The following is a 23,432-nucleotide window of genomic DNA, read 5'->3' as shown; positions in this document are numbered from 1 at the left end:
CTGATACTCAATGAGAGACTCCCTCCTGGGCACACAGAAGACTGGGCGACTTGGAAGGTGCTGAACAGACTGCGCTCTGGCACCACGAGATGCAGAGCCAACCTCAAGAAATGGGGCCACAAAGTGGAATCCACGACATGCGAGTGTGGAGAGGAGCAAACCACTGACCACCTGCTGCAATGCACCCTGAGCCCTGCAACATGCACAAGGGAGGACCTTCTTGAGGCAACACCAGAGGCACTCCAAGGGGCCAGATACTGGTCAAAGGACATTTAATCAACTACCAAGCTTGCAAAATCTGTTTGTTTGTTTTGATCTGTTAGAAATGTAATACAATGGTCTGCTTGCTGATGACACAATAAATAAATAACCCCTTCTGATCTAAGCAGGAGCTGGAACATCTCAAAGCCTGCCTGGGAGAAAGAGGAGCCTATGGGAAGGCCCATGCAAGGAGGGTAGGAGGGATGAGGGGAGCACGCCTACCTGTGAATGATGCCCAAGGCCTTGTAAATGGCCACCCGCCCGCTGCCCTCCTTGGACTGTCCGTCCCGCTTGTCTTTGGCGTACATGTTCTTCTCGGAGAAGTTGCAGCCCCCAAAGTCAAAGTGGGCTGAGTTCATCGAGATGAGCTTCGGGAACAGCATGTTTTCAACCTGCAAAAGCAAACAAAGAGGGTGGGACTAGCCGTGAAGACAAAGGCTGGAATGTGTCCAGAGGAGAGCGACTAAAATGATCAAGGGTCTGGAGAACAAGCCCTATGAGGAGCGGCTTAGGGAACTGGGCATGTTTAGCCTGAAGAAGAGAAGGCTGAGAGGAGACATGATAGCCATGTATAAATATGTGAGAGGAAGCCACAGGGAGGAGGGAGCAGATCAGGGGTCTGGAGAACAAGCCCTATGAGGAGCGGCTTAGGGAACTGGGCATGTTTAGCCTGAAGAAGAGAAGGCTGAGAGGAGATATGATAGCCATGTATAAATATGTGAGAGGAAGCCACAGGGAGGAGGAGGGAGCAAGCTTGTTTTCTGCTTCCTTGGAGACTAGGACGTGGAACAATGGCTTCAAACTACAAGAGAGGAGATTCCATCTGAACATGAGGAAGAACTTCCTGACTGTGAGAGCCGTTCAGCAGTGGAACTCTCTGCCCCGGAGTGTGGTGGAGGCTCCTTCTTTGGAAGCTTTGAAACAGAGGCTGGATGGCCATCTGTCAGAGGTGATTTGAATGCAATATTCCTGCTTCTTGGCAGAATGGGGTTGGACTGGATGGCCCATGAGGTCTCTTCCAACTCTTTGATTCTATGATTCTATGAGGGGAGCGGGGAGAGAGAAATCGAGCAGCTCTCTGCACTCAGCTGAAAAAGATGAAGCCAAGCTGCAGATGTGGATTCAAAAGAGACTCTGCTAGGGCTACAAATTGGGAAGAGAGATGGAGGATGCTGCAGCTCAGGTTCACAGAATCAGAACTGGATGAGCTCCGAAAAGCAAATCAATCCAACCCTCTTCTCCAGACAGGAAATCCAAGCCTTCCCAACAGATGGCCATCCACCCTCTACTTAAAAACCTCCCCAAAAAGAAACACCTTCAGACTCTTTATCTGTTTATTTATTTACTTCACTTGTATACCACTTTTCTCACCCTAGGGAGGGACGGAAACTGGTTTCCAACACAATTATGGCAAAATTTAATGCCTCACATACAGAAACCCTAACATATATAATATATTGTATATGCATATAATATTTATAATATTATAATGTAATACAATATAACTTTAATAATAAAAAAATAATAATATGATATTATAATTATATACTTTATATTACATGTAATATTACCAATAATATTACATTATAATGGTATAGTATAATGAGTATGCAATCATACAATCCAAGAATCCAAACCATGCAACAAGAAATACTTAGACAAGAATCTTCCAAGCAAGGCTTCCATGAAACAAGGACGAAAACTTCACTTGATTCCAAACGATGCTTCATCTGGCTATATTTCCCGTACTTGGAACTTTTATCCCCTTGTTAAGCTATTCCAAGATCTTAGAAACTGGTTTCGCTTTAATTGAGACTCCCTTATCTTTTTCCGTCAGAGCTTGGCAGAATGCCGAAGCCACTGTTCGGTTTGTCTGTTTTGACTAATCTGCCGTCTATCTATTTTCTCATTATTATTATTATTACACTTTATTTGTATCCCGCTACCATTTCCCCAAGGGACTTGGTGCGGCTTACATGAGGCCGAGCCCACAAAGCATGTCTGATGTCCCTGGGGAGTGAGTTCCAGAGTCGAGGGGCCACCACTGAAAAGGTCCTGTCCTTCGTCCCCGCCAATCGCGCTTGCGATGGAGGCGGGAACGCGAGCAGGGCATCTGCATTAAGTTTTGCAGCTGGGCCAGGTGCCCAGTTGTTTTCAAGCCCTGAATCCTGGGAACTCTCTGGTAGCAATTCAGGGAGTACACCATCATCCCCACACCTTTCAGGGACATTCTCGTGGGAAACTACAGTTTGCACAGGGGTCTCCTGGTCCTTCTCTGCAGCAATATCATTGACCAAACCACTGCCATCTTGACTCATTGGCATCACTTCCCACATCCAAAGCACCCTGATCCTGAAACACAATCACAGGCTGAGCTCCAACACCTGCTCCCTTGTGCCTCCATACTCAGGACAGCCCTGGGCCCATTCTGCTAACCATCCCACCCCATCCCACCCCATTCCATCCCACCCCATTCCATCCCACCCCATTCCATCCCACCCCATTCCATTCCATCCCATCCCATCCCATCCCATCCCATCCCATCCCATCCCATCCCATCCCATCCCATCCCATCCCTCCTCTTTCCAAAGGCCAGGAAGAGCTTGGCCAGAGCGTGAGACTGGGTTCCAGCAGCTCCCCTTCTCCCCTTCTTCCTCCTTCTCCTCACCTGTTGGTTCTCATCTAAGATGTTGTTCCCGTACATGAAGCAGCCGCGCTTGGAGGCATGGCCGTGCAGGTCGACGTAGTAGGCCAGGCCGCTCTGCTGTGGTGGGATGGCTTCTGGGGCGGGGAGGCTCTCGGCTTCGCTCTCAGAGTCCTCACAGAAGTAAATCACAGAGTTGGAAGGGACCCCCAAAGGCCATCCAGTCCAACCCCCTTCTGCGAAGCAGGAACACAGACTCAGAGCCCACTTAACTGATGCCCACCCAGCCTCTGCTAGAGAAGGGGACTCCACCACACTACCTCAGGGTGTCCCTCGTCCGAGAGGATCCAGGAGTCCTGCTCGGGCCCCTCGGAGGCCTCAGAAGCCTCTGGCGATGGGGTGCGGGCCCTCCTGGGGCAGTTGCGCCGATTGTTGGCTTTCTCTAGCTGGGAGAGAGGAGCCTCCTCGGTGGGGGCTTCGCTGCAGGAAGTGTGCTGGTTGGAGGCCTTTGGGCCCAGGGCGTTGGCGCAGGTCCGCCAGTCGGGGACGCCAGGCTGGACGCGGTTGTGGACGTGGTGGTAGAGCATGACCGCCTTGGCCCCATAGACAGCCGGGTGCTGCTCCGCGTCTGGTTCCAAGTACTGGCGGTTCAGGTTCACACCCCGAGCATCTGTCCTATGGGGAGGAAGGAAAAAAGGAGCCGGAAGTGAGTGACAACTCCTTCCAAAAGGTGCCAACTTCTTTCTTTTCTTAACTATTTTTTATTCTGAAATAAATAATAAACAAAAACAATACAAAGATGGCGGATTTTCATATCTGCACCCAAACTAAAACATCTTACAAATCTAAATCTAAAAGAAACACTAATCCAGTGGTTCTCAACCTTGCTAATGCCGTGACCTCTTAATGCACTTCATTAAGTTGTGGTGACCCCCAACCATAATATTGTTTTCGTTGCTCCTTGATACCTGTCATTTTAGTAGAATCATAGAATCATAGAATCAAAGAGTTGGAAGAGACCTCCTGGGCCATCCAGTCCAACCCCATTCTGCCAAGAAGCAGGAATATTGCATTCAAATCACCCCTGACAGATGCCCATCCAGCCCCTGTTTAAAAGCTTCCAAAGAAGGAGCCTCCACCACACTCCGGGGCAGAGAGTTCCACTGCTGAACGGCTCTCACAGTGAGGAAGTTCTTCCTCATGTTCAGATGGAATCTCCTCTCTTGTAGTTTGAAGCCATTCCTCCATTGCGTCCTAGTCTCCAAGGAAGCAGAAAACAAGCTTGCTCCCTCCTCCTCCTCCCTGAGGCTTCCTCTCACATATTTATACATGGCTATCATGTCTCCTCTCAGCCTTCTCTTCTTCAGGCTAAACATGCCCAGCTCCTTAAGCCGCTCCTCATAGGGCTTGTTCTCCAGACCCTTGATCATTTTAGTCGCCCTCCTCTGGACACATTCCAGCTTAGAGTCAATCTCTCTCTTCAATTGTGGTGCCCAGAATTGGACACAATATTCCAGGTAAAGTGGTCTAACCAAAACAGAATAGAGCATGGGGAGCATTACTTCCTTAGATCTAGACACTATGCTCCTCTTGATGCAGGCCAAAATCCCATTGGCTTTTTTTTGCCGCCACATCACATTCCTGGCTCATGTTTAACTTCCTGTCCACGAGGACTCCAAGATCTTTTTCACACGTCCTGCTCTCGAGCCAGGCATTGTCCCCCATTCTGTATTTTTGCATTTCATTTTTTCTGCCAAAGTGGAGTATCTTGCATTTGTCACTGTTGAACTTCATTTTGTTAGTTTTGGCCCATCATCTCTCTAATCTGTCAAGATCGTTTTGAATCCTGCTCCTGTCCTCTGGAGTCTTGGCTATCCCTCCCAATTTGGTGTCGTCTGCAAACTTGACGATCCTGCCTTCTAGCCCTTCATCTAAGTCATTAATAAAGATGTTGAACAGGACCGTGCCCAGGACGGAACCCTGCTTTTGGCACTCCACTTGTCACTGTTATAAATCGTAATGTAAATATCTGATATGCAGGATATATTTTCGTTCACTGGACTAAATTGAGCACAAATACCCAATATGCCCAAATGTGAATGCTAGTGGGGTTGGGGGGCGGGGGGGGGGGATTGATTTTGTAATTTGGGAGTTGTAATTGCTGGGATTGATACTTCACCTATATTCAAAAAGCATTCTGAACTCCACCAGCGATGGATTTAAACCGAACTTGGCACAAAGAACTCCCATGACCAACAGAAAACACTGGAAGGGTTTTGTGGGCATTGACCTTGAGTTTGGGAGTTGTAGTTCACCTATATCCAGAGGAGCACTGTGAATTCATGCAATGATGGATCTGGACCAAACTTGGCACGAATACTCAGTATGCCCAAATGTGAACACTGGTAGTGTCTGGGGAAAATAGACCTTGACATTTGGGAGTTGTAGTTGCTGGGATTTATAGTTCACCTACAATCAAAGAGCATTCTGAACTTGACCAACAATAGAATTGAGTCAAACTTCCTACACAGAATACCAATGACCACCAGAAAATACTATGTTTTCTGATGGTCTTTGGCGACCCCTTTGACACCCCCTCACGACCCCCTCAAGGGTCCCGACCCCCAGGTTGAGAAACACTGCACTAATCTAACAGATATTTATTTACAGTATTTATATTCCGACCTTCTCACCCCGAAGGGGACTCAGGGTAGATCACAGAACACATACACAGCAAACATTCAATGTCATTAGACATACAGGACAGGCAGACGTATGTGTTGGCATTTTCCAACTTCAGCATCCTGAAAGTTATGCTCGATTCCGGCCACAGGGGGGTGCTGTTGCTTCATCCTCTATGATCACAGACTTTCCTCCTATTATTTGATCACTGCCATAAAATACCTCCCCGCTTAAACAGTGTCGAATTTCTCTACTCACACCTCACAGCTATCTTCAAACTGCTTAGGTGGACAGTAAGCTAGGCTGAAGGTCAGGTGCTCACCCCTACCCAGATTCAAACTGCCAACCAGATCGAATCCTAGAATCAAAGAGTTGGAAGAGACCTCATGGGCGATCATCCAGTCCAACCCCATTCTGCCAAGAAGCAGGAATATTGCATTCAAAGCACACCCGACAGATGGCCATCCAGCCTCTGCTTAAAAGCTTCTAAAGAAGGAGCCCCCACCACACACTGGGGCAGAGAGTTCCACTGCTGAACGGCTCTCACAGTCAGGAAGTTCTTCCTTATGTTCAGATGGAATCTCCTCTCTTGTAGTTTGAAGCCCTTGTTCCATTGTGTCCTAGTCTCCAGGGAAGCAGAAAACAATCTTGCTCTCTCCTGTCATACGTTTTGCAGTTGATGGTGCTTGGTGATGGAAGGGTTAATGTAAGTCTTAGTTCTAAAGGGTTTAGTAATCTGTAGGTAAGAGCTCATGGGTGAAAGCAATTAAGGGTGGAGGTATGCAAGAGATAGGTTGCAGCTGGGTGTTTGTGGATATAAAGAGTGAGCCTTGGAAGTGGTTTTTGGGAGAAAAGTATTGTCATATTTTGGTGGTGGATGCTGCTGGTTTCCCCCCCAGGTCTGTTGTTCTTTCGGTATCCTGACCCGTCTCCTGTAATCTTGGAACCCTGCAACCTTTGGACTGGCTTTTGACTACGGTATAGACTCTTGATTCCTGGACTTTGTTTATTGAACTCTCGGCGTTTGACTAGAAGACTGAACCCTTTGACTATGGTGTAGCTTTTGCTATCAATTTTTGTTTATTCTGTGGCTGAGTGCGATCTTTGTTTTATATTTTGGTCTATTAAAACAGCCAGCAAGTAAGTGCTGTTTTAATTAAACTGTTTGATAAAACTGGGAGTTTAGCTCACCGGTAGTGGCCCCGCACCACCCCGTCCGGGTTGAGCATGGGGATGAGCTTGAAGACAAACATGCGGCGCAGCATCTGGGCGCGAGGGTCGTCCTCCCGAAGGATGAACTCCAGGAAGCCGTTGAAGACGAAGCTGGAGGGCGTCTCCCCGGGATGGACTCTGCTGCTGAGGAAGAACACCTGGGGAAAGATTTTTGGGGGTGATGGAGAAAATAAAAGAGACAGGCAGTAGGCTGTGAGGAATTGTGGGAGCTGAAGTCCCAAACACCTGGAGGGCCCAAGTTTGACCATGCCTACCCTAAGAAGGGTAGGTAACGGTGCTCCGTGCGGGAAGGTAACGGCGCTCCATTCGGTCATGCCGGCCACATGACCTTGGAGGTGTCTACGGACAACGCTGGCTCTTTGGCTTAGAAATGGAGATGAGCACCACACCCCAGAGTCAGACATGACTGGACTTAATGTCAGGGGACTACCTTTACCTTTACCTACCCTAAGAAGAAATTTGGCTCCCCCAGAGATACCCAGAATATGTCCCAATGATCTGTTTCTCCTATAATGGTTCTACAGATGCTTAGGAAATGAAAGATAGTTTTACACGTCTCCGGTGCTGATAACCATACAGAATTTAAAAGGAGGCAATTCCTGCTAGAAGGATCAGTCCAGTTAGAATCTTCGAAATTCGGAATAAATTTGAAAAAATTACCTTTTAAAAAATAGATAGTTTTTTATTTGTTTTCTTAGAATACATCAATACATCAATACCTTCAAAACTCTTATATTCCGTCCTCAATTAATTACATCAACTGTAAGTGTAAACAAGCTATGCCTGTTCTCGCTGCCTATTGTTATTGTTATGATCATTTTAAAGCTAATTGTATTGTTTTAATCTCTTTCTGTAAACCGCTCCGAGACAAATTGGGAGTAGCGATATACAAGTTGAATGAATGAATGAATGAATGAATAAAAATATATCATATATACTTTTTTTCACCTCTTTGCCCCCCCCCCCCCTTTCTGAGCCACTTGTCTCCTGCACTGTGCTTATAATATAATATAATATAATATAATATAATATAATATATTGTATATAGGTTTTTGACATCAGGAGAAAATGCCTCTAGAACATGGCCATATAGCCCGGAAAAACCTACAACAACCCAGTGATTCCAGCCATGAAAGCCTTCGACAATACATATTGTATATACATATAATATTGATAATGTTATAATGTAATACAATATACTACTAATAATAATAATAAAATGATATTATAATTATATATTTTATATTAAATGTAATATTAATGTAGTATTACTAATAATATTACAGTATAATGTTATAGTAGAATGTAATATATAATATTAATATTATGCTATGATAATAATAATATATTGTATTTACTTTTTGGGTTGTTGTAGGTTTTTTCGGGCTATATGACCATGGTCTAGAGGCATTCTCTCCTGACGTTTCACCTGCATCTATGGCAAATATCCTTACAACCTGGACGCAGCATATTATTTGAGAACACAGAAATGCTGGACCACTCTCACAACCACCATGTCAGGCTACACAGAGAAGCCATTGAAATCCACAAGAAGCAGGTGGACAATTTCAACAGAAAGGAGGAAACCATGAAAATGAACAAAATCTGGCTACCAGTATTAAAAAAAATTCTAAAATTACAACAGCACAACAACAAAGAGGAAGCAGGCAGGGACATCTAATCACCTCTCAACAAAAGTTTGCTCCAGGCACTATCAGGCCATCAAATGCTAATCAAGGTGGTCAGTTGAAACATTTACACCTAGCTCCAGCAGACAAGAGTCCTTTGGACATTCCACAGATATATAAACCCCTTTTTCCTAGTTCCAACAGACCTCACTACCTCTGAGGATGCTTGCCATAGATGCAGGCGAAACGTCAGGAGAGAATGCCTCTAGAACATGGCCCTATAGCCCGAAAAAACCCTACAACAACCCAAACAGGAAATAACACTTTCAAACCATTAACGAAAGGGTTCGGAAGTCTCGGAAGTTTTGAAAAGTTTTGAACATTTTTTTTCTGTGAAAATCAGAATTGACTTTAGAATCAAACGAGTTTTGAACCTTTTTTTTTTGGATCAAACAAGCCTATTAGATAGAAATACATCGGCAGCAAGTCTATTGTGTAAAATACAGTTCTAATGGACATGTGATAACACACCTGTGGAATGCGAGTCGTGATCATGAGACATTCATGACAAGGGGAGAAGGGAGGAAATGCTCCACTTTTCTCTTGCCAGTGTGTATCTTGGGCATTCACTCTGGCCAACCCCTGGACATCCGCGGCAAGACTCCTGTGAATGGAGGACTGCCTCCCTCCTGGCCTGACTCACCCTCTTGCCCAGAAAGCAGTGTGGCCGCGGGGTGTTCTTGTCTGGAAAGAGCTTCTCCAGCCGGGCCTCCCGCTCCTCCTGCATGCCGTGGTGAGAGGTGATGGTCAGCAGATCCACGCGGAGCTTGTCCAGGGAGAAGCACAACACCTCTCGGTGGTAATAGATGGAATCCAGGGAGCTGGGGACAAAGAGTGGGTGAGACCCTGCATGAAGTGGGGCAGCCCACCTCCTGGCTCTGTCTGAGGATCCTCAGGACACGGCCCGCTCTTGTCCTCCAGAACTCAGAAAGAAGTCCTCAAAGGAAAAAGGCTTTGTGGGTTTTCGGGATGGAGGGGGGAGAAGTAGTCCTGTAGCAGTCTCTCTCCTTTGGCCTGGGGTCTCATTCCCCATCCAAGCCTTTGCAGGGGTTTTGTCCACAGTGACGTATCCTTGTGGATCACACAACCACTGCCCCCAACACAGGTTCCCAGGGACATCTCTCAAGGGCAAAGGGACTTCCTGGTGGGCTTGGCTCTGGGAGGTAGGGAGGGATAGACAGGTAAACAATGGTTGAGTCGCTACTTGGGCCTGGGTCTCCAGCGTCCCCCCCCCTCAAAAAGAGCAGCCAAAGAGTGGCTCCTGGGGCCCAGCAGCCCCCTTCTGAAGGACAGCCAAGGCCTGGCATGAGAAGCCAAGGCAACCCACTTACGGTGCGCCCTTGGCCGGGCCGGCCTCCTCCTTCCTGCCCCTGGGGCGTCCTCTCCGGAGGCACTTCCTCCCTCGGTGGATGGTGGGGCGCAGCTTCCCTTCCACCTGCCTTCGAGGGTCTGCGCCTGTCTTCCGACTCACGGTACTATAATGTTGGACACTAGATTAGATGGGCAGAGGAAAGCCTGGCTCAGTGGGCCTCCTGCGCTCAGTCTCCTTGCTCAGCCCCATCCCAGCCAAGGTTCTGTCTCTGCTCCCCAAATCTCTGCTGTGACAGTCTGTTAGGAATTGTGGGAATTGCAATCCAAAACACCTGGAGGGAGGACCAAAGTTGGCCCAGGCCTGATCTCGATGCTCCCGAGGTGGATCTGAAGAAGTAGGGGGCTGAGAAAAAGCATGCAAAGGGCAAGATGCAGCAGGAAAGCACGGACACGGAAGGCTGGCTGTATTGTATTTAGTTCATGTTTGAAGAAATCCAATGTCCTGCAGATATGACTGTGTCTTAGAATTTAATTTAATTTTTAATTTATGTATTTATTTATTTATTTGCCCTATTTATTCCCCGCCTTTCTCTACCTCGCAGTGGTCCAGCATTTCTGTGTTCTCAAATAATATGCTGTGTCCAGGTGGGTTCATCAGGTGCTCTGCTATGGTTGACTTCTCTGGTTGAAGGAGTCTTGCATGGTACACGGTACAGCTGTGGACAAGTCTACATAGGGACCACCAAACGCAGCATTGCCCAAACACGAATCAAGGGACATGAAAGGCACTGCAGACTCCTTCAACCAGAGAAGTTGAATATATAAGCATATTATTTGAGCACACAGAAATGCTGGACCACTCTCACAACCACCATGTCAGACTACACAGAGATGCCATTGTAATCCACAAGCATGTGGACAATTTCAACAGAAAGGAGGAAACCATGAAAATGAACAAAATCTGGCTCCAGTATTTAAAAACTCTAAAATTGCAACAGCACAATAACAGAGAGGAAACAAACAAGGACATCTAATCACCTCTCAACAAAAGTTTGCTCCAGGCACTGTCAGCCCATTGTATGCTAATCAAGGTGGTCAGTATGTCACAGCAAATGAGATCTATATGCTGGATTTCGTAACACAAAATGACAAGTCGAACACTTCCCAAGCGTTGTTGTTGTTATTATTATTATTATTATAAAGGGCAACATGCAAAGCCCAGCTGATCAGGAAAGAGCCAATGTGTGGGTCTTGCCAAAGGCCCAAACTCCACTGACTGGCACATCTGGACACAGGTATCCTTGCCTGAAGGGCTGGAATGGTCAGCTTGGCCAGAAGCCCAAACACAGAAAGACTCCCTCTGCGCCTTCATTTCCTTCAGAGAACTTGTTGCTAACAACAGGGGCATCTTATAAGTTGGGGAGGGACAAAGTGTGGCCTGATGGGATCTAATGTGCAGCCCCTGATACCCCCCCCCCACCCCCACCCCATTAGAACATTGCAGGCTCTTCTGGAAAAAGAGAAGGGCCCATCAACCCCTTTCCCCAGAACTGAGATCTTGGGGTGTTATTGAGTGCCCCCTCTCTCAAATCCGGGTGCCTTTCCTGCTCCAAGGTGGCCTCGGGTGAGGAAAGTCCTGGTGGACGCATGCCATGGGCATCACTCTCCTACCTGCTGGGAGAGAGGTGCCTGCACTCGGCAAAGTGGGCGTCCAGCTGGGCCAGCATTTCCTGGCACTCCGTGTAGGAGAAGGGGTAGCAGAAGGCAAAGTAGGTGGTGGCTCCGCGGCAGTCCAGGAAGCGGTGCACAAAGGAGAGGACAAACTGGGTCTCCACCATCTGCAAGAAGCAAAGCGGGGCCAGAGCTGAGAGGCGGGCGCCCAGGAAGACGCGGGGGCAAGCAAGGCAGAAGCAGCTGCCAACCCGCCATGGTGGAAAGCTGAGCTAAATGGCCTTTTTATGCCTGGAACCACTGGGCTATGCACACCCCCAACCCTCTCTTGCTGTTGGAGCTGCACTCTTGATTGCCCCCCCCCCCCCACCCAACTGAGAGGCAGGCTATAATATCTGCTGCAAAAGCCTTTATCCCCTTGAGCCCATTCAGGGCTCCTGTTAAATTGCAAAGGTGTCCCTGGTGCAGCTCCCTCTCCCCTGATATCAGAAGACTGACTTAGATGCACCCATCTTCAAAGTTTCTTTCATCCATTGGTCCTTCCTTGGATTCCCAGTGAATCATAGAATCCTAGAATCCTAGAGTTGGAAGAGACCTCCTGGGCCATCATCCAGTCCAACCCCATTTTGCCAAGAAGCAGGAATATTGCATTCAAAGCACCCCTGACAGATGGCCATCCAGCATCTGTTTAAAAGCTTCCAAAGAAGGAGCCTCCACCACACTCCAGGGCAGAGAGTTCCACTGCTGAACGGCTCTCACAGTCAGGGGAGGCAGAGGCCACACTCCAGGGAAACTCAAGGAGCAGGCCTTGCTCTTGATGCCAGCAGCAGATGCCTGCCCTTATGGAGAAAGCAAGCTGCTTAGTCTCCTGGTATTCCAGCAAGACAACAGAGGAAGAAGCAGTCTGATGGACTGAGCACTGCATAGGAGTTTCCAAGCAGGGCTAGGGGAAATAGTCCCAAAGCCAGGTTGAGTCTAGTCAAGCAGCAGCCAACCAGCACCAAAGCTAAGCAGGCACTGTCGAGGGAAGTGGAAGGAGTTGCAGAGTGGAAAGGCCCCAGGACTCCTGGCCCTTCTTTTCAGCTGACTATTATTTATTTATTTACTTAAAACATTGATATTCCGCCCTTCTCACCCCAACTCAGGGGACTCAGGGCGGAGCACAGCATATATACGCCAAACATTCAATGCTGGGACACAAATTCATATACGCATACGCAAACATTAAAAACATTTATCTCAATATTAAAATACACCATTTAAAACCGTTCTAGTCATCAGCATCAAACCTAATTGGCCTGGTCATCTTTCCTCTTGCTGCTTTATTGCCCAATCCTGAAAACTTGATCCCACAGCCAAGTTTTGACCCTCTTTCTAAAGGACAGGAAGGAGGGGGCTGACCTGGTCTCACCAGGAAGGCAGTTCCATAGCCAGGGAGCAATCACCAAGAAGGCCCCCCACCAATCGCACCTGTGACAACAGCAGGACGGAGAGCAGGGCTTCCCCAGAGGATCTTAATCTGGTTCATAGGGGGAGATGCATTCGGACAGGTAAATTGGGCCGGGGCCGTTTAGGGCTTGATAGGCCAAAGCCAGCACTTTGAATTGTGCCCGGTAGCAAACTGGCAGCCAGTGGAGCTGATGCAACAAAGGAGTTGTGTTCTCCCTGTATGCTGCCCCAGTTATTAACCTGGCTGCCTCTTGCTGGACTATTTGAAACTTCTGAGCAGTCTTCAAAGGCAACCCCATGTAGAGTGCGTTGCAGTAGTCTATCCTGGATGTAACGAGAGAGTGGACCACCGTGGCCAAGCTGCCTGTCCCCAGGACTTGCTCCAGCCTAACCAGCCCTGCAAACAGGAGCTCATATCCTTTCAGAAAGCTGCCTTTTGGGGAATACACCCGCATCCCACCACATACATGCCTCGGATGCACCAATCCTGCCCCACGAGTACCTCAAAGGCCGGCCGCTCCCGAATGCGCTCCCAGCGAGGCCTGGCAGGCACAGTCTTGACCAGGGGGGCCATTCCCTGCGAGTAGAGCTTGGTCTGCTTGTTCATGTTCACAATGTGGATCTTGATGACCTTGCCGGGCACTCCCCCGCGCACGCTGAAGTAGAACCACGACCTGGGGAAGATTATTTGATTGGTGGAGCTATAGGCCAAGAAAAGACATGTACCTGGTTGCATATCCCAAATCCGCCCCTTGGCCACTTCAATCTCAAGAGTCAGTGGACAAAAGTGGAGAGGAGCAAATCATTGACCACCTGCTGCAATGCAACCTGAGCCCTGCCACATGCACAATGGAGGACCTCCTTGCGGCAACACCAGAGGCACTCCAAGGGGCCAGATACTGGTCAAAGGACATTTAATCAACTACCAAACTTCACAAATGTTGTATTTTGTCTGTTTGTTTGCTTTGTTCTGTTAGAAATGTAATATATTTGACTGGTTGCCCTGACACAACAAATAAAATAGTGGACCCAAGCTAGTATTGTCCTGCAGAGAGTGAGTAGGCCGAAGCTTGTTAGAGTCAGTGGGCCAAAGATAGTGTCATCCTGAGGAGTGTGAGGTAAACCTCTGTGTGAGAGAAGCCTCATGTGAGAAAGCTCCAGTGTGAAGGCTGCTGCATGTAAAGCTACTATATATTTGCTTATTTGTGTTATGGAAACCTTGTTCTTGTAAATAGTGCAACCATATTATTTTACTACAAAGCAAACCCTCCCATGGAAGAGATAACATTGGTTTATGTGTTTTTGTTCTTTTTGTCACTTTGGGCTACTGGTGCGGGGTCATGCTGCACATTTATGAGGAGGGTCTTTTGATAATAACCCAGAGAGAGAGTGACATCCCATGCCATGCATCCTCCCGCTTTCCTGACAGTCTGAGCATTGAGAGTCCCATACTTCATCCTTTCTGTTTTCCTCCCTTTGACATGCATTGCATCCAACTCTATCCACACCACCATGTTCTGCACACATTCCTCCCCACAATGTGGATACTTATTCTCCTGCATTTGGCTTCCCTGTGCCCTCTTCAATATCCCAAATCTGCCCCTTGGCCACTTCAATCTCAAGAGTCAGTGGGTCAAAGCTAGTATTGTCCTGCGGAGAGTGAGTAGGCCGAAGCCTGTTAGAGTCAGTGGGCCAAAGCAAGTGTCATTCTGAGGAGTGTGAGGTAAATCTCTCTGTGAGAGAAGCCTTGTGTGAAAAAGCTCTTTGATGCTCATTGCATCTAACTCTTTTCACATCACCATATTCTGTACATATGTCAGAAATATTAAACATTAACTAGGTAGTTTTGATTACAAAAGTGTGAGTCAAGTACTGAAAGAGTGAGTAGGCCGAAGCCTGTTAGAGTTAGTGGGCCAAAGATAGTGTCTTCCTGAGGAATGTGAGGTAAACCTCTGTGTGAGAGAAGCCTTGTGTGAGAAAGCTCCAGTGTGGAGGCTGCTGCGTGTAAAGCTACTACATATTTGTTTATTTGTGTTATGGAAACCTTTTTCTTGTAAATAGTGCAACCATATTATTTTACTACAAAGCAAACCCTCCTATGGAAGAGATAACATTGGTCTATGTATTGTCGAAGGCTTTCATGGCTGGAATCACTCAGTTCTTGTGGGTTTTTTCGGGCTATATGGCCATGTTCTAGAGGCATTTCTCCTGACGTTTTGCCTGCATCTATGGCAAGCATCCTCGGAGGTGAGGTCACCTCTGAGGATGCTTGCCATAGATGCAGGCGAAACGTCAGGAGAAATGCCTCTAGAACATGGCCATATAGCCCGAAAAACCCCCACAAGAACTGATTGGTCTATGTGTTTTTGTTCTTTTTGTCACTTTGACTGGTGCGGGGTCATGGTGTACATTTATGAGGAGGGTCTTTTGATAATAACCTAGAGAGAGTGACACCCCATGCCATGCATCCTCCCACTTTCCTGACAGTCTGAGCATTGAGAGTCCCATACTTCATCCTTTCTGTTTTCCTCCCTTTGATATGCATTGCATCCAATTCTATCCACGCCACCATATTCTGTACACATCCCCCCCCCCCCCCCCCCAATGTGGATCCTTATTCTCCTGCATTTGGCTTCCCCCGTGCCCTCTTCAATGTCCCAAACTTGCCCCTTGGCCACTTCCATCTCGAGCCACCTTCTGCTGCCGATCTCTCTCTCTCTCTCTTTCTCTTCCTGCCGCCTCCGCCTCCCTCCTCACCTGTTTCCATTCTCATATTCGGTTTCTCCGCAGTCCGGCTTCGTCCAGACGTTGAACTCGTAATCGGCGAAGGGGAGGGAGCTTCCGAACACCATGGAGGTGCTGCCTCCGCTGCTGCTGCTGCCGCCATTCCCCGTGAGGTCGAGGTCTCCCTCCTGGTGCTCCACCTTCTCCACATGAGCCAAGTTCCCAGAGTCAAACTTGGAGCTAAACAAGAGGCCGCCGCAGCGCGTCTCCATCGTAAGCCTGCCGGGCGCCTGGCACGCTCATCCTCCTGTTTGCCACATGCCTCTTGAGGTCCTCCTGCGGGGCCAAAGGGAGCAGACGTGTGGCATCAGCGCACGGAGAAGGCAAAAAGGGCATTTGACAAGAAGGAGTTTAAAAATGGATTAAAGAGAAGGGAGGAGAAGAGAGGGAAGAAGGGAGGGATTTGGGAGAGATAGGTGTTGCCAAACACCAGGGAAAGAGATGTGGGTAAAGGCGAAAAAGAGATCGAAATGACCTGGCAGAGATGGTTCGGAGTGCTCTCTGATTGTAGGTGAACTATAAATTATTATTTTTATTATTATTATTAAACTTCATTTGTACCCCGCTAGCATCTCCCAAAGGACTCGATGCGGCTTACACAGGCCAAGGCCTCAACACAACAACAGCAAAACAACAACAATACAATTCAAAGCATATCAAAAAACATAAAGCAATAACAAAATAAATTCCAGCAACCCCAACTTTCAAATCACAGAATCATAGAATCAAAGAGTTGGAAGAGACCTCCTGGGCCATCATCCAGTCCAACCCCATTCTGCCAAGAAGCAGGAATATTGCATTCAAATCACCCCTGACAGATGGCCATCCAGCCTCTGCTTAAAAGCTTCCAAAGAAGGAGCCTCCACCACACTCCGGGGCAGAGAGTTCCACTGCTGAACGGCTCTCACAGTCAGGAAGTTCTTCCTCATGTTCAGATGGAATCTCCTCTCTTGTAGTTTGAAGCCATTGTTCCGCGTCCTAGTCTCCAAGGAAGCAGAAAACAAGCTTGCTCCCTCCTCCTCCCTGTGGCTTCCTCTCACATATTTATACATGGCTCTCATCATATCTCCTCTCAGCCTTCTCTTCTTCAGGCTAAACATGCCCAGTTCCCTAAGCCGCTCCTCATAGGGCTTGTTCTCCAGACCTTGATCATTTTAGTCGCCCTCCTCTGGACACATTCCAGCTTGTCAATATCTCTCTTGAATTGTGGTGCCCAGAATTGGACACAATGTGGGTAAAGGTGAAAAAGAGATCGAAATGACCTGGCAGAGATGGTTCGAAGTGCTCTCTGATTGTAGGTGAACTATAAATTATTATTTTTATTATTATTATTATTAAACTTTATTTATACCCCGCTAGCATTTCCCGAAGGACTCGATGCGGCTTACACAGGCCAAGGCCTCAACTCAACAACAGCATAACAACAGCAATACAATTCAAAGCAAATCAAAAAAGCAATAACAACAACATAAATCCCAGCAACGACAACTTTCAAATGTCAAGATCTAGTGTTCACATCTGAGCATATTGGGTATTCCTGCCAAGTTTGGTCCAGATCCAATGTAGGAATGAATGTTATGTGTGTGTGAATGCTGAGTAACTGTAATATCTCTTTGTGTAAACAAATGTAACTATAGAGCAGCGTTTCTCAACCTGGAGGTCATGACCCCTGGTGGGGTTGCGAGGGGATGTCATAGGGGTCACCAAAGACCATCAGAAAACACTGTATTTTCTGTTGGTTTTGGAGGTTCTGTTTGGGAAGTTTGGTCCAATTTTATAATTGGTGGGGTTCAGAATGCTCTTTGATTGAAGGTGAACTATACATCCCAGCAACTACAACTTTCAAATGTCAAGGTCTATTTCCCCCAAACTCCGCTAGTGTTCACATCTGGGCATATTGGGTATTCCTGCCAAGTTTGGTCCAGATCCATCATTGTTTGAGTCCACAGTGATTTCTGGATGTAGGTGAACTACAACACCCACACACAAGGTCAATGCCCACCAAACCCTTCCAGTATTTTCTGTTGGTCATGGGAGTTCTGTGGGCCAAGTTTGGTTCAGTTCCATAGTTGGTGGAGTTCAGAATGCTCTTTGATTGTAGGTGAACTATTAATCCCAGCAACTACAACTCCCAAATGACAAAATCATAATTTTTTGGGTGATGGTCACTGCTTGTGTTGTGAGACGTTTTGTTGCCAAATTTGGTGTGATTTCGTTCATTGGTTCTTTCGTTTTTAAGGTACTCTTTATGCACAGAGCATTTATATATATATAGATGAGGGGGAACTTCCTGACTGTGAGAGCTGTTCAGCAGTGGAACTCTCTGCCCCGGAGTGTGGTGGAGGCTCCTTCTTTGGAAGCTTTGAAACAGAGGCTGGATGGCCATCTGTCGGGGGTGATTTGAATTCAATATTCCTGCTTCTTGACAGGGGGTTGGACTGGATGGCCCATGAGGTCTCTTCCAACTCTTTGATTCTATGATTCTATACAGACACACACACACACACACACATATAAATGTAATGTTAGTTTGTAGGATTAACATAACTCAAAAACTCCTGGACGAATTGACACCAAATTTGGACACAATATACGTATCAGGCCAACGAGTGAACATCACTTATAAAAACACTGAAAAACATAACAAAGGAGACTTTAAAAGCCAAACACACACACATATATATACATATATATGAAAGCCTTCGACAATACACACACACACACACATACACACACATATATATATATCTACATGTAAACACACACATTGCTGAGGAGACAGGAAAGCCTACAGAAGACAATGATGCTGGGGAAAGTGGAAGGCAAAAGGAAGAGGGGCCGACCAAGGGCAAGATGGACGGATGGCATCCTTGAAGTGACTGGACTGACCTTGAAGGAGCTGGGGGTGGTGACGGCCGACAGGGAGCTCTGGCGTGGGCTGGTCCATGAGGTCACGAAGAGTCGGAGACGACTGAACGAATGAACAACAAAAACACACACATATACAATTATACACAAATATATACACACACATATATGCACACAAAAGACATATACACAGACTGGGCCACAGCAACGCGTGGCAGGGAATAACTTGTCTATAAAGCTATTCCCTTCCCAACCCTGCTCTATGCCTGCAAGACGTGGACTGTCTACAGACGTCACACGCCACTCCTGGAACGATTCCATCAGCGCTGCCTCCGGAAAATCCTGCAAATCTCTTGGGAAGACAAGCAGACAAACGTCAGCGTGCTGGAAGAAGAAGCAAAGACCACCAGCATTGAAATGATGGTCCTCCGCCACCAACTCCGCTGGACTGAAGGCCACGTTGTCCAGATGCCTGACCATCGTGTCTCCCAAAGCAGTTGCTCTACTCTGAACTTAAGAACGGAAAACGCAACGTTGGTGGACAGGAAAAGAGATTGAAAGATGGGCTCAAAGCCAACCTTAAAAACTCTGGCATAGACACTGAGAACTGGGAAGCCCTGGCCCTTGGCCGCTCCAGCTGGAAGTCAGCTGTGACCAGCAGTGCTGCAGAATTTGAGGAGGCACGAGTGGAGGGTGAAAAAGAGAAATTTGCCAAGAGGAAGGCGCGTCAAGCCAACCCCGGCCGAGACCGCCTTCCACCTGGAACCCAATGCCCTCACTGCGGAAGAAGATGCAGAGCAAGAATAGGGCTCCACAGCCACATACGGACCCACAAGAATATTGGAAGACAATCATCCTCGGAAAGCGAGGGATCGCCTAAGTAAAAGTAAGTAAGTAAGCTTGTGATGAAGGCGGGACAGACAGCAGGGCCTCCCCAGATGATCTTAATGTCCTAGCTGGTTCAAAGGAGGAGATGCGTTCGGACAGGTAAGTTTGACCAGAACCGTTTAGGGCTTTATAGGCTAACGCCAGCACTTTGAATTGTGCCTGGTAGCAGACTGGCAACCAGTGGAGCTGGCGCAACAGAGGAGTTGTATGCTCCGTGAGTGCCGCTCCTGTTAGTATCCTGGCTGCCGAGCGTTGGACAATTTGAAGCTTCCGAGCAGTCTTCAAAGGCAACCCCACGTAGAGAGCATTGCAGTAGTCTAAACGGGATGTATCCAGAGCGTGGACTACCGTGGCCAAGTCAGACTTCCCAAAGTACGGGCGCAGCTGGTGCAAATGCGCTCCTGGTCACCACCGAGACCTGGGGTTCCAGGATACCCTTTCACCCTCCACTCGTGCCTCCTCAAATTCTGCAGCACTGCTGGTCACAGCTGCCCTCCAGCTGGAGCGGTCAAGGGCCAGGGCTTCCCAGTTCTCAGTGTCTATGCCAGAGTTTTTAAGGTTGACTTTGACTTATAATCCAGGATCACACCCAAACTGCGAACCTGCGCCTTCAAGGGGAGTGTGACCCCATCCAGCACAGGCTGTAACCCTATGCCCCGTTCGGCCTTACGACTGGCCAGGAGTACCTCTGTCTTGTCTGGATTCAATTCAATTGAAAAACATAGCAAAAGAGACTTTAAAAGCCAAAACCACACACACACATATATCTCTACATGTAAACACACACACACACACATATATATACTTATACACAAATATATTGCTATATATTTGTGTATATATTGTATATATGGCTATTTGAGAAGGCATTTAATTGAGTGCTACAATAATTGGTAATGACGACTGGAACGGAATATGGATTACGAGATTGGTTATGATTCTACGATGAGACGGAGCGGATTGTTTAGTGTAATTATATTAATGTGGTATTAGTGATATGTTGATATTTTGTTACGGCTTTATTGTAAATTGTCTTTTTATATGTTGTACACCGCCGTGAGTCGCCCTAGGGGCTGAGAACGGCGGTCAACAAATGCAGCAAATAAATAAATAAATAAATAAATATATACACACACATATATGCACACAAAAGACATATACACAGACTGGGCCACAGCAATGAGTGGCAGGGAACAGCTAGCATATATATAATTGTTTCGTGTCAAGCTGCTTTGAGTTTCCTGCGGGGGAGATGAAGCGGGGTATAAATAAATACAATATTAACAACAATAGATGTGTGTCACATGTTCTCAGCCTCAGCAGAACGAAGGGGGGTGTCTGGATGGCCTTTGGGGGTCTCCCACAGCCCTAGGAGCAAGAACACCAAGGAAAGGAGAAGGCACAACAGGCCCCCCTGGCCGTCAAGGGGTGTGGCGTCCCTTTAAGAAGGGGGCGCGCCCCGCACATGCGCAGAGGGCCCTCCCGGCAGGGCCTGAAGAGGGATGGCCCCCTCTCGGAAGGGGAAAGAGGGGAAGGCAAGGGGCGTGGCCTCGCGCGCTGGCCCCTCCCCTTGCATACGGATTTGCATATCCCCTCACCCTTTCCCCCCCCGAAGAGGCGACCCGGGCCGCGGACCCACCTCCTTCCTCCTCCGTCTCCGTCTCCGCTGCCTTCGCCCCGGCTGCCCCGGCAACAGCAAGCGCGCCGCTGGTTGGCTGGGCCTCGCCCGTCTCGCCATTGGCCCGCTTCCCGAGCAACGCGCCTCGCCATTGGCCGGAGCAGGGCCACGCGGCCGTTGGGTTGTCATGGCGACGGGAGGCAGCAAAAGGAGGAGGCGTGTTCCCAAGGAGACCGCGGTGGGCGGGGCCTTCCTTAGTGGGCGGGGCTATGAGCCACAAAACATGCCTTAGGCGCTGAGACTTGTTTACTTTCCAAAATGCATAAGGTTGTGGGTGAACTACAACTCCCATCATGCCAGGTTAACTCCCTGAAACTCCATCAATACTCAAATAATTCAGTCAATACTTAAACTTTGTCATATTGGGCAACTCTGCTGTGGATGCATCATGTTCAGTGTGCTATCTGGCTATAGGGTAAACTACAACTCCCATTATGTTGAGTCAGTCCCCTCAAACCCTTCCAGTATTTTCTGTGTGTCATGGGGGTTCTGTGTGCCAAGTTTGGTCCAATTCCATCGTTGGCGGCGTTCAAAATGTTCTTTGAGAGTAGGTGAACTATAAATCCCAGCAAATACAACCAAATGTCAAGGTCTATTTCCCTCAAACTCCACCACTGTTTACATTTGGGCATATGAAGTATTCATGCCAAGTTTGGTCCAGATCCATCATTGTTTGAACCCACAGTGCTATCTGGATGTAGGTGAACTACAACTCCAAAACTCAAGGTCAATGCTTACCAAACACTTCCAGGATTTTCTGTTGGTCATGGGAGTTCTGTGTGCCAAGTTTGGTCCAATTCCATCATTGGTGGAGTTTGGAATTCTCCTTGATTGTCGGTGCAGGTGCTTACCTACACAGCCCTAAACCAGTGTTTCTCAACCTGGGGGTCGGGACCCCTGTGCGGGTCGTGAGGGGGTGTCAGAGGGGTCACCAAAGACCATAAGAAAATGTATTTTCTCTTTGTCATGGGTGTTCTGTGTGGGAAGTTTGGTCCAATTCTATGATTGGTGGGGTTCAGAATGCTATTTCATTGTGGGTGAACTATGAATCCCAGCAACTACAACCCCCAAATAGCAAGGTCTATTTTCTCCAAACTCTACCAGTGTTCACATTTGGGCATATTGATTATCTGTGCCAAGTTTGATCCAGATCCATCGCTGTTTGAGTCCACAGTGTTCTCTGGATGTAGGTGAACTACAACTCCAAAAACTCAAGGTCTATGCCCACCAAACCCTTCCAGTATTTCTCTTGGCCATGGGAATTCTGTGTGCCAAGTTTGATTCAATTCCACTGTTGGTGGAGTTCAAAAGGCTCTTTGATTTTAGGTGACATTCCCAAATGACAAAATCAATCCCCTCCAACCCCACCAGTATTCAAATCTGGGCGTATCAGGTATTTGTGCCAAATTTGGTCCAGTGAATGAAAATACATCCTGCATATCAGATATTTATATTACGATTCATAACAGTCGCAAAATTACAGAAGTAGCAACGAAAATAACGTTATGGTTGGGGGCCACCACAACGTGAGAACCTGTACTAAGGGGTCGCGGCATTAGGAAGGTTGAGGACCACTGCCCTAAACGGTTTGGGACCTGCCTACCTGCGTGACCTCATCTCCATATATGAACCCACACGTTCCCTTTGATCATCTGGAGAGGCCCTGCTCACGATCCTGCCTGCGTCGCAAGCGAGTTTGGTAGGGACGAGGGACAGGGCCTTCTCTGTGGTGGCCCCCCAACTCTGGAACTCTCTCCCCAAGGACATCAGACAAGCCCCAACGCTGGCTGTCTTTAGGAAGAGTCTGAAGACCTGGCTGTTCCAGTGTGCCTTCCCAGAATAGGAAACTCCTGAAGTCCCAAATGCACTTTGTTTAGAGATTTAGCATTATCTGCACATTGTACCTAACTCCAAATACCTCTACATATCACCTGTCAAGTCCAGCACTTTTAAATTTTGTCTATTCCATTTGGCCCGGCTTTTAGGTTTTAAATGCGTCACGGTGTCTGTTACTGTTCTATTGTTATGCTTGATGTTTTATTGTTTGCTTATGAGTTTTATTGTTGTATTTGTACGTTGTTGTGGTGGTGGCCTCGGCCATATCAAGTCCTTTGGGAGATTTTGCGGGGTACAAATAAAGTTAATAATAATAATAACAATAATAATCTAGGTTTTTATGGGTTTTTTCAGGCTATAGGACCATGTCCTATATGGTCCTATAGCCCGAAAAAACCCACAAGAACCTAGTGATTCCAGCCATGAAAGCCTTCGACAA

General features: G+C 47.5%; 1 protein-coding gene across 2 annotated transcripts in view; it reads right to left on the bottom strand.

Moving 5' to 3' along the window:
• AGBL5 (AGBL carboxypeptidase 5) overlaps window positions 1-21,179 on the bottom strand; it is a 43,832-nt gene extending 22,653 nt beyond the window's left edge. For both annotated transcript variants that reach the window (XM_060754779.2, XM_060754780.2), the window contains exons 1-10: window positions 21,119-21,179; window positions 15,697-15,999; window positions 13,442-13,613; window positions 11,491-11,657; window positions 9,840-9,998; window positions 9,152-9,329; window positions 6,779-6,957; window positions 3,226-3,580; window positions 2,930-3,079; window positions 484-653 (exon numbers count right to left, since the gene is read on the bottom strand). In XM_060754779.2, coding sequence (XP_060610762.2) covers window positions 484-653; window positions 2,930-3,079; window positions 3,226-3,580; window positions 6,779-6,957; window positions 9,152-9,329; window positions 9,840-9,998; window positions 11,491-11,657; window positions 13,442-13,613; window positions 15,697-15,935 — 1,769 coding nt within the window. In that variant the 5' untranslated portion in view covers window positions 15,936-15,999; window positions 21,119-21,179. The remainder of the gene's footprint in view (window positions 1-483; window positions 654-2,929; window positions 3,080-3,225; window positions 3,581-6,778; window positions 6,958-9,151; window positions 9,330-9,839; window positions 9,999-11,490; window positions 11,658-13,441; window positions 13,614-15,696; window positions 16,000-21,118) is intronic.
• Window positions 21,180-23,432: the final 2,253 nt, after the last annotated feature.

This window comes from Anolis sagrei, chromosome 1 (genome assembly GCF_037176765.1).
Source record: "Anolis sagrei isolate rAnoSag1 chromosome 1, rAnoSag1.mat, whole genome shotgun sequence".
NCBI lineage: Eukaryota > Metazoa > Chordata > Lepidosauria > Squamata > Dactyloidae > Anolis > Anolis sagrei.
Note: the sequence above shows the minus strand (reverse complement) of the source record. Positions and strands in the feature narration are given on the sequence as shown.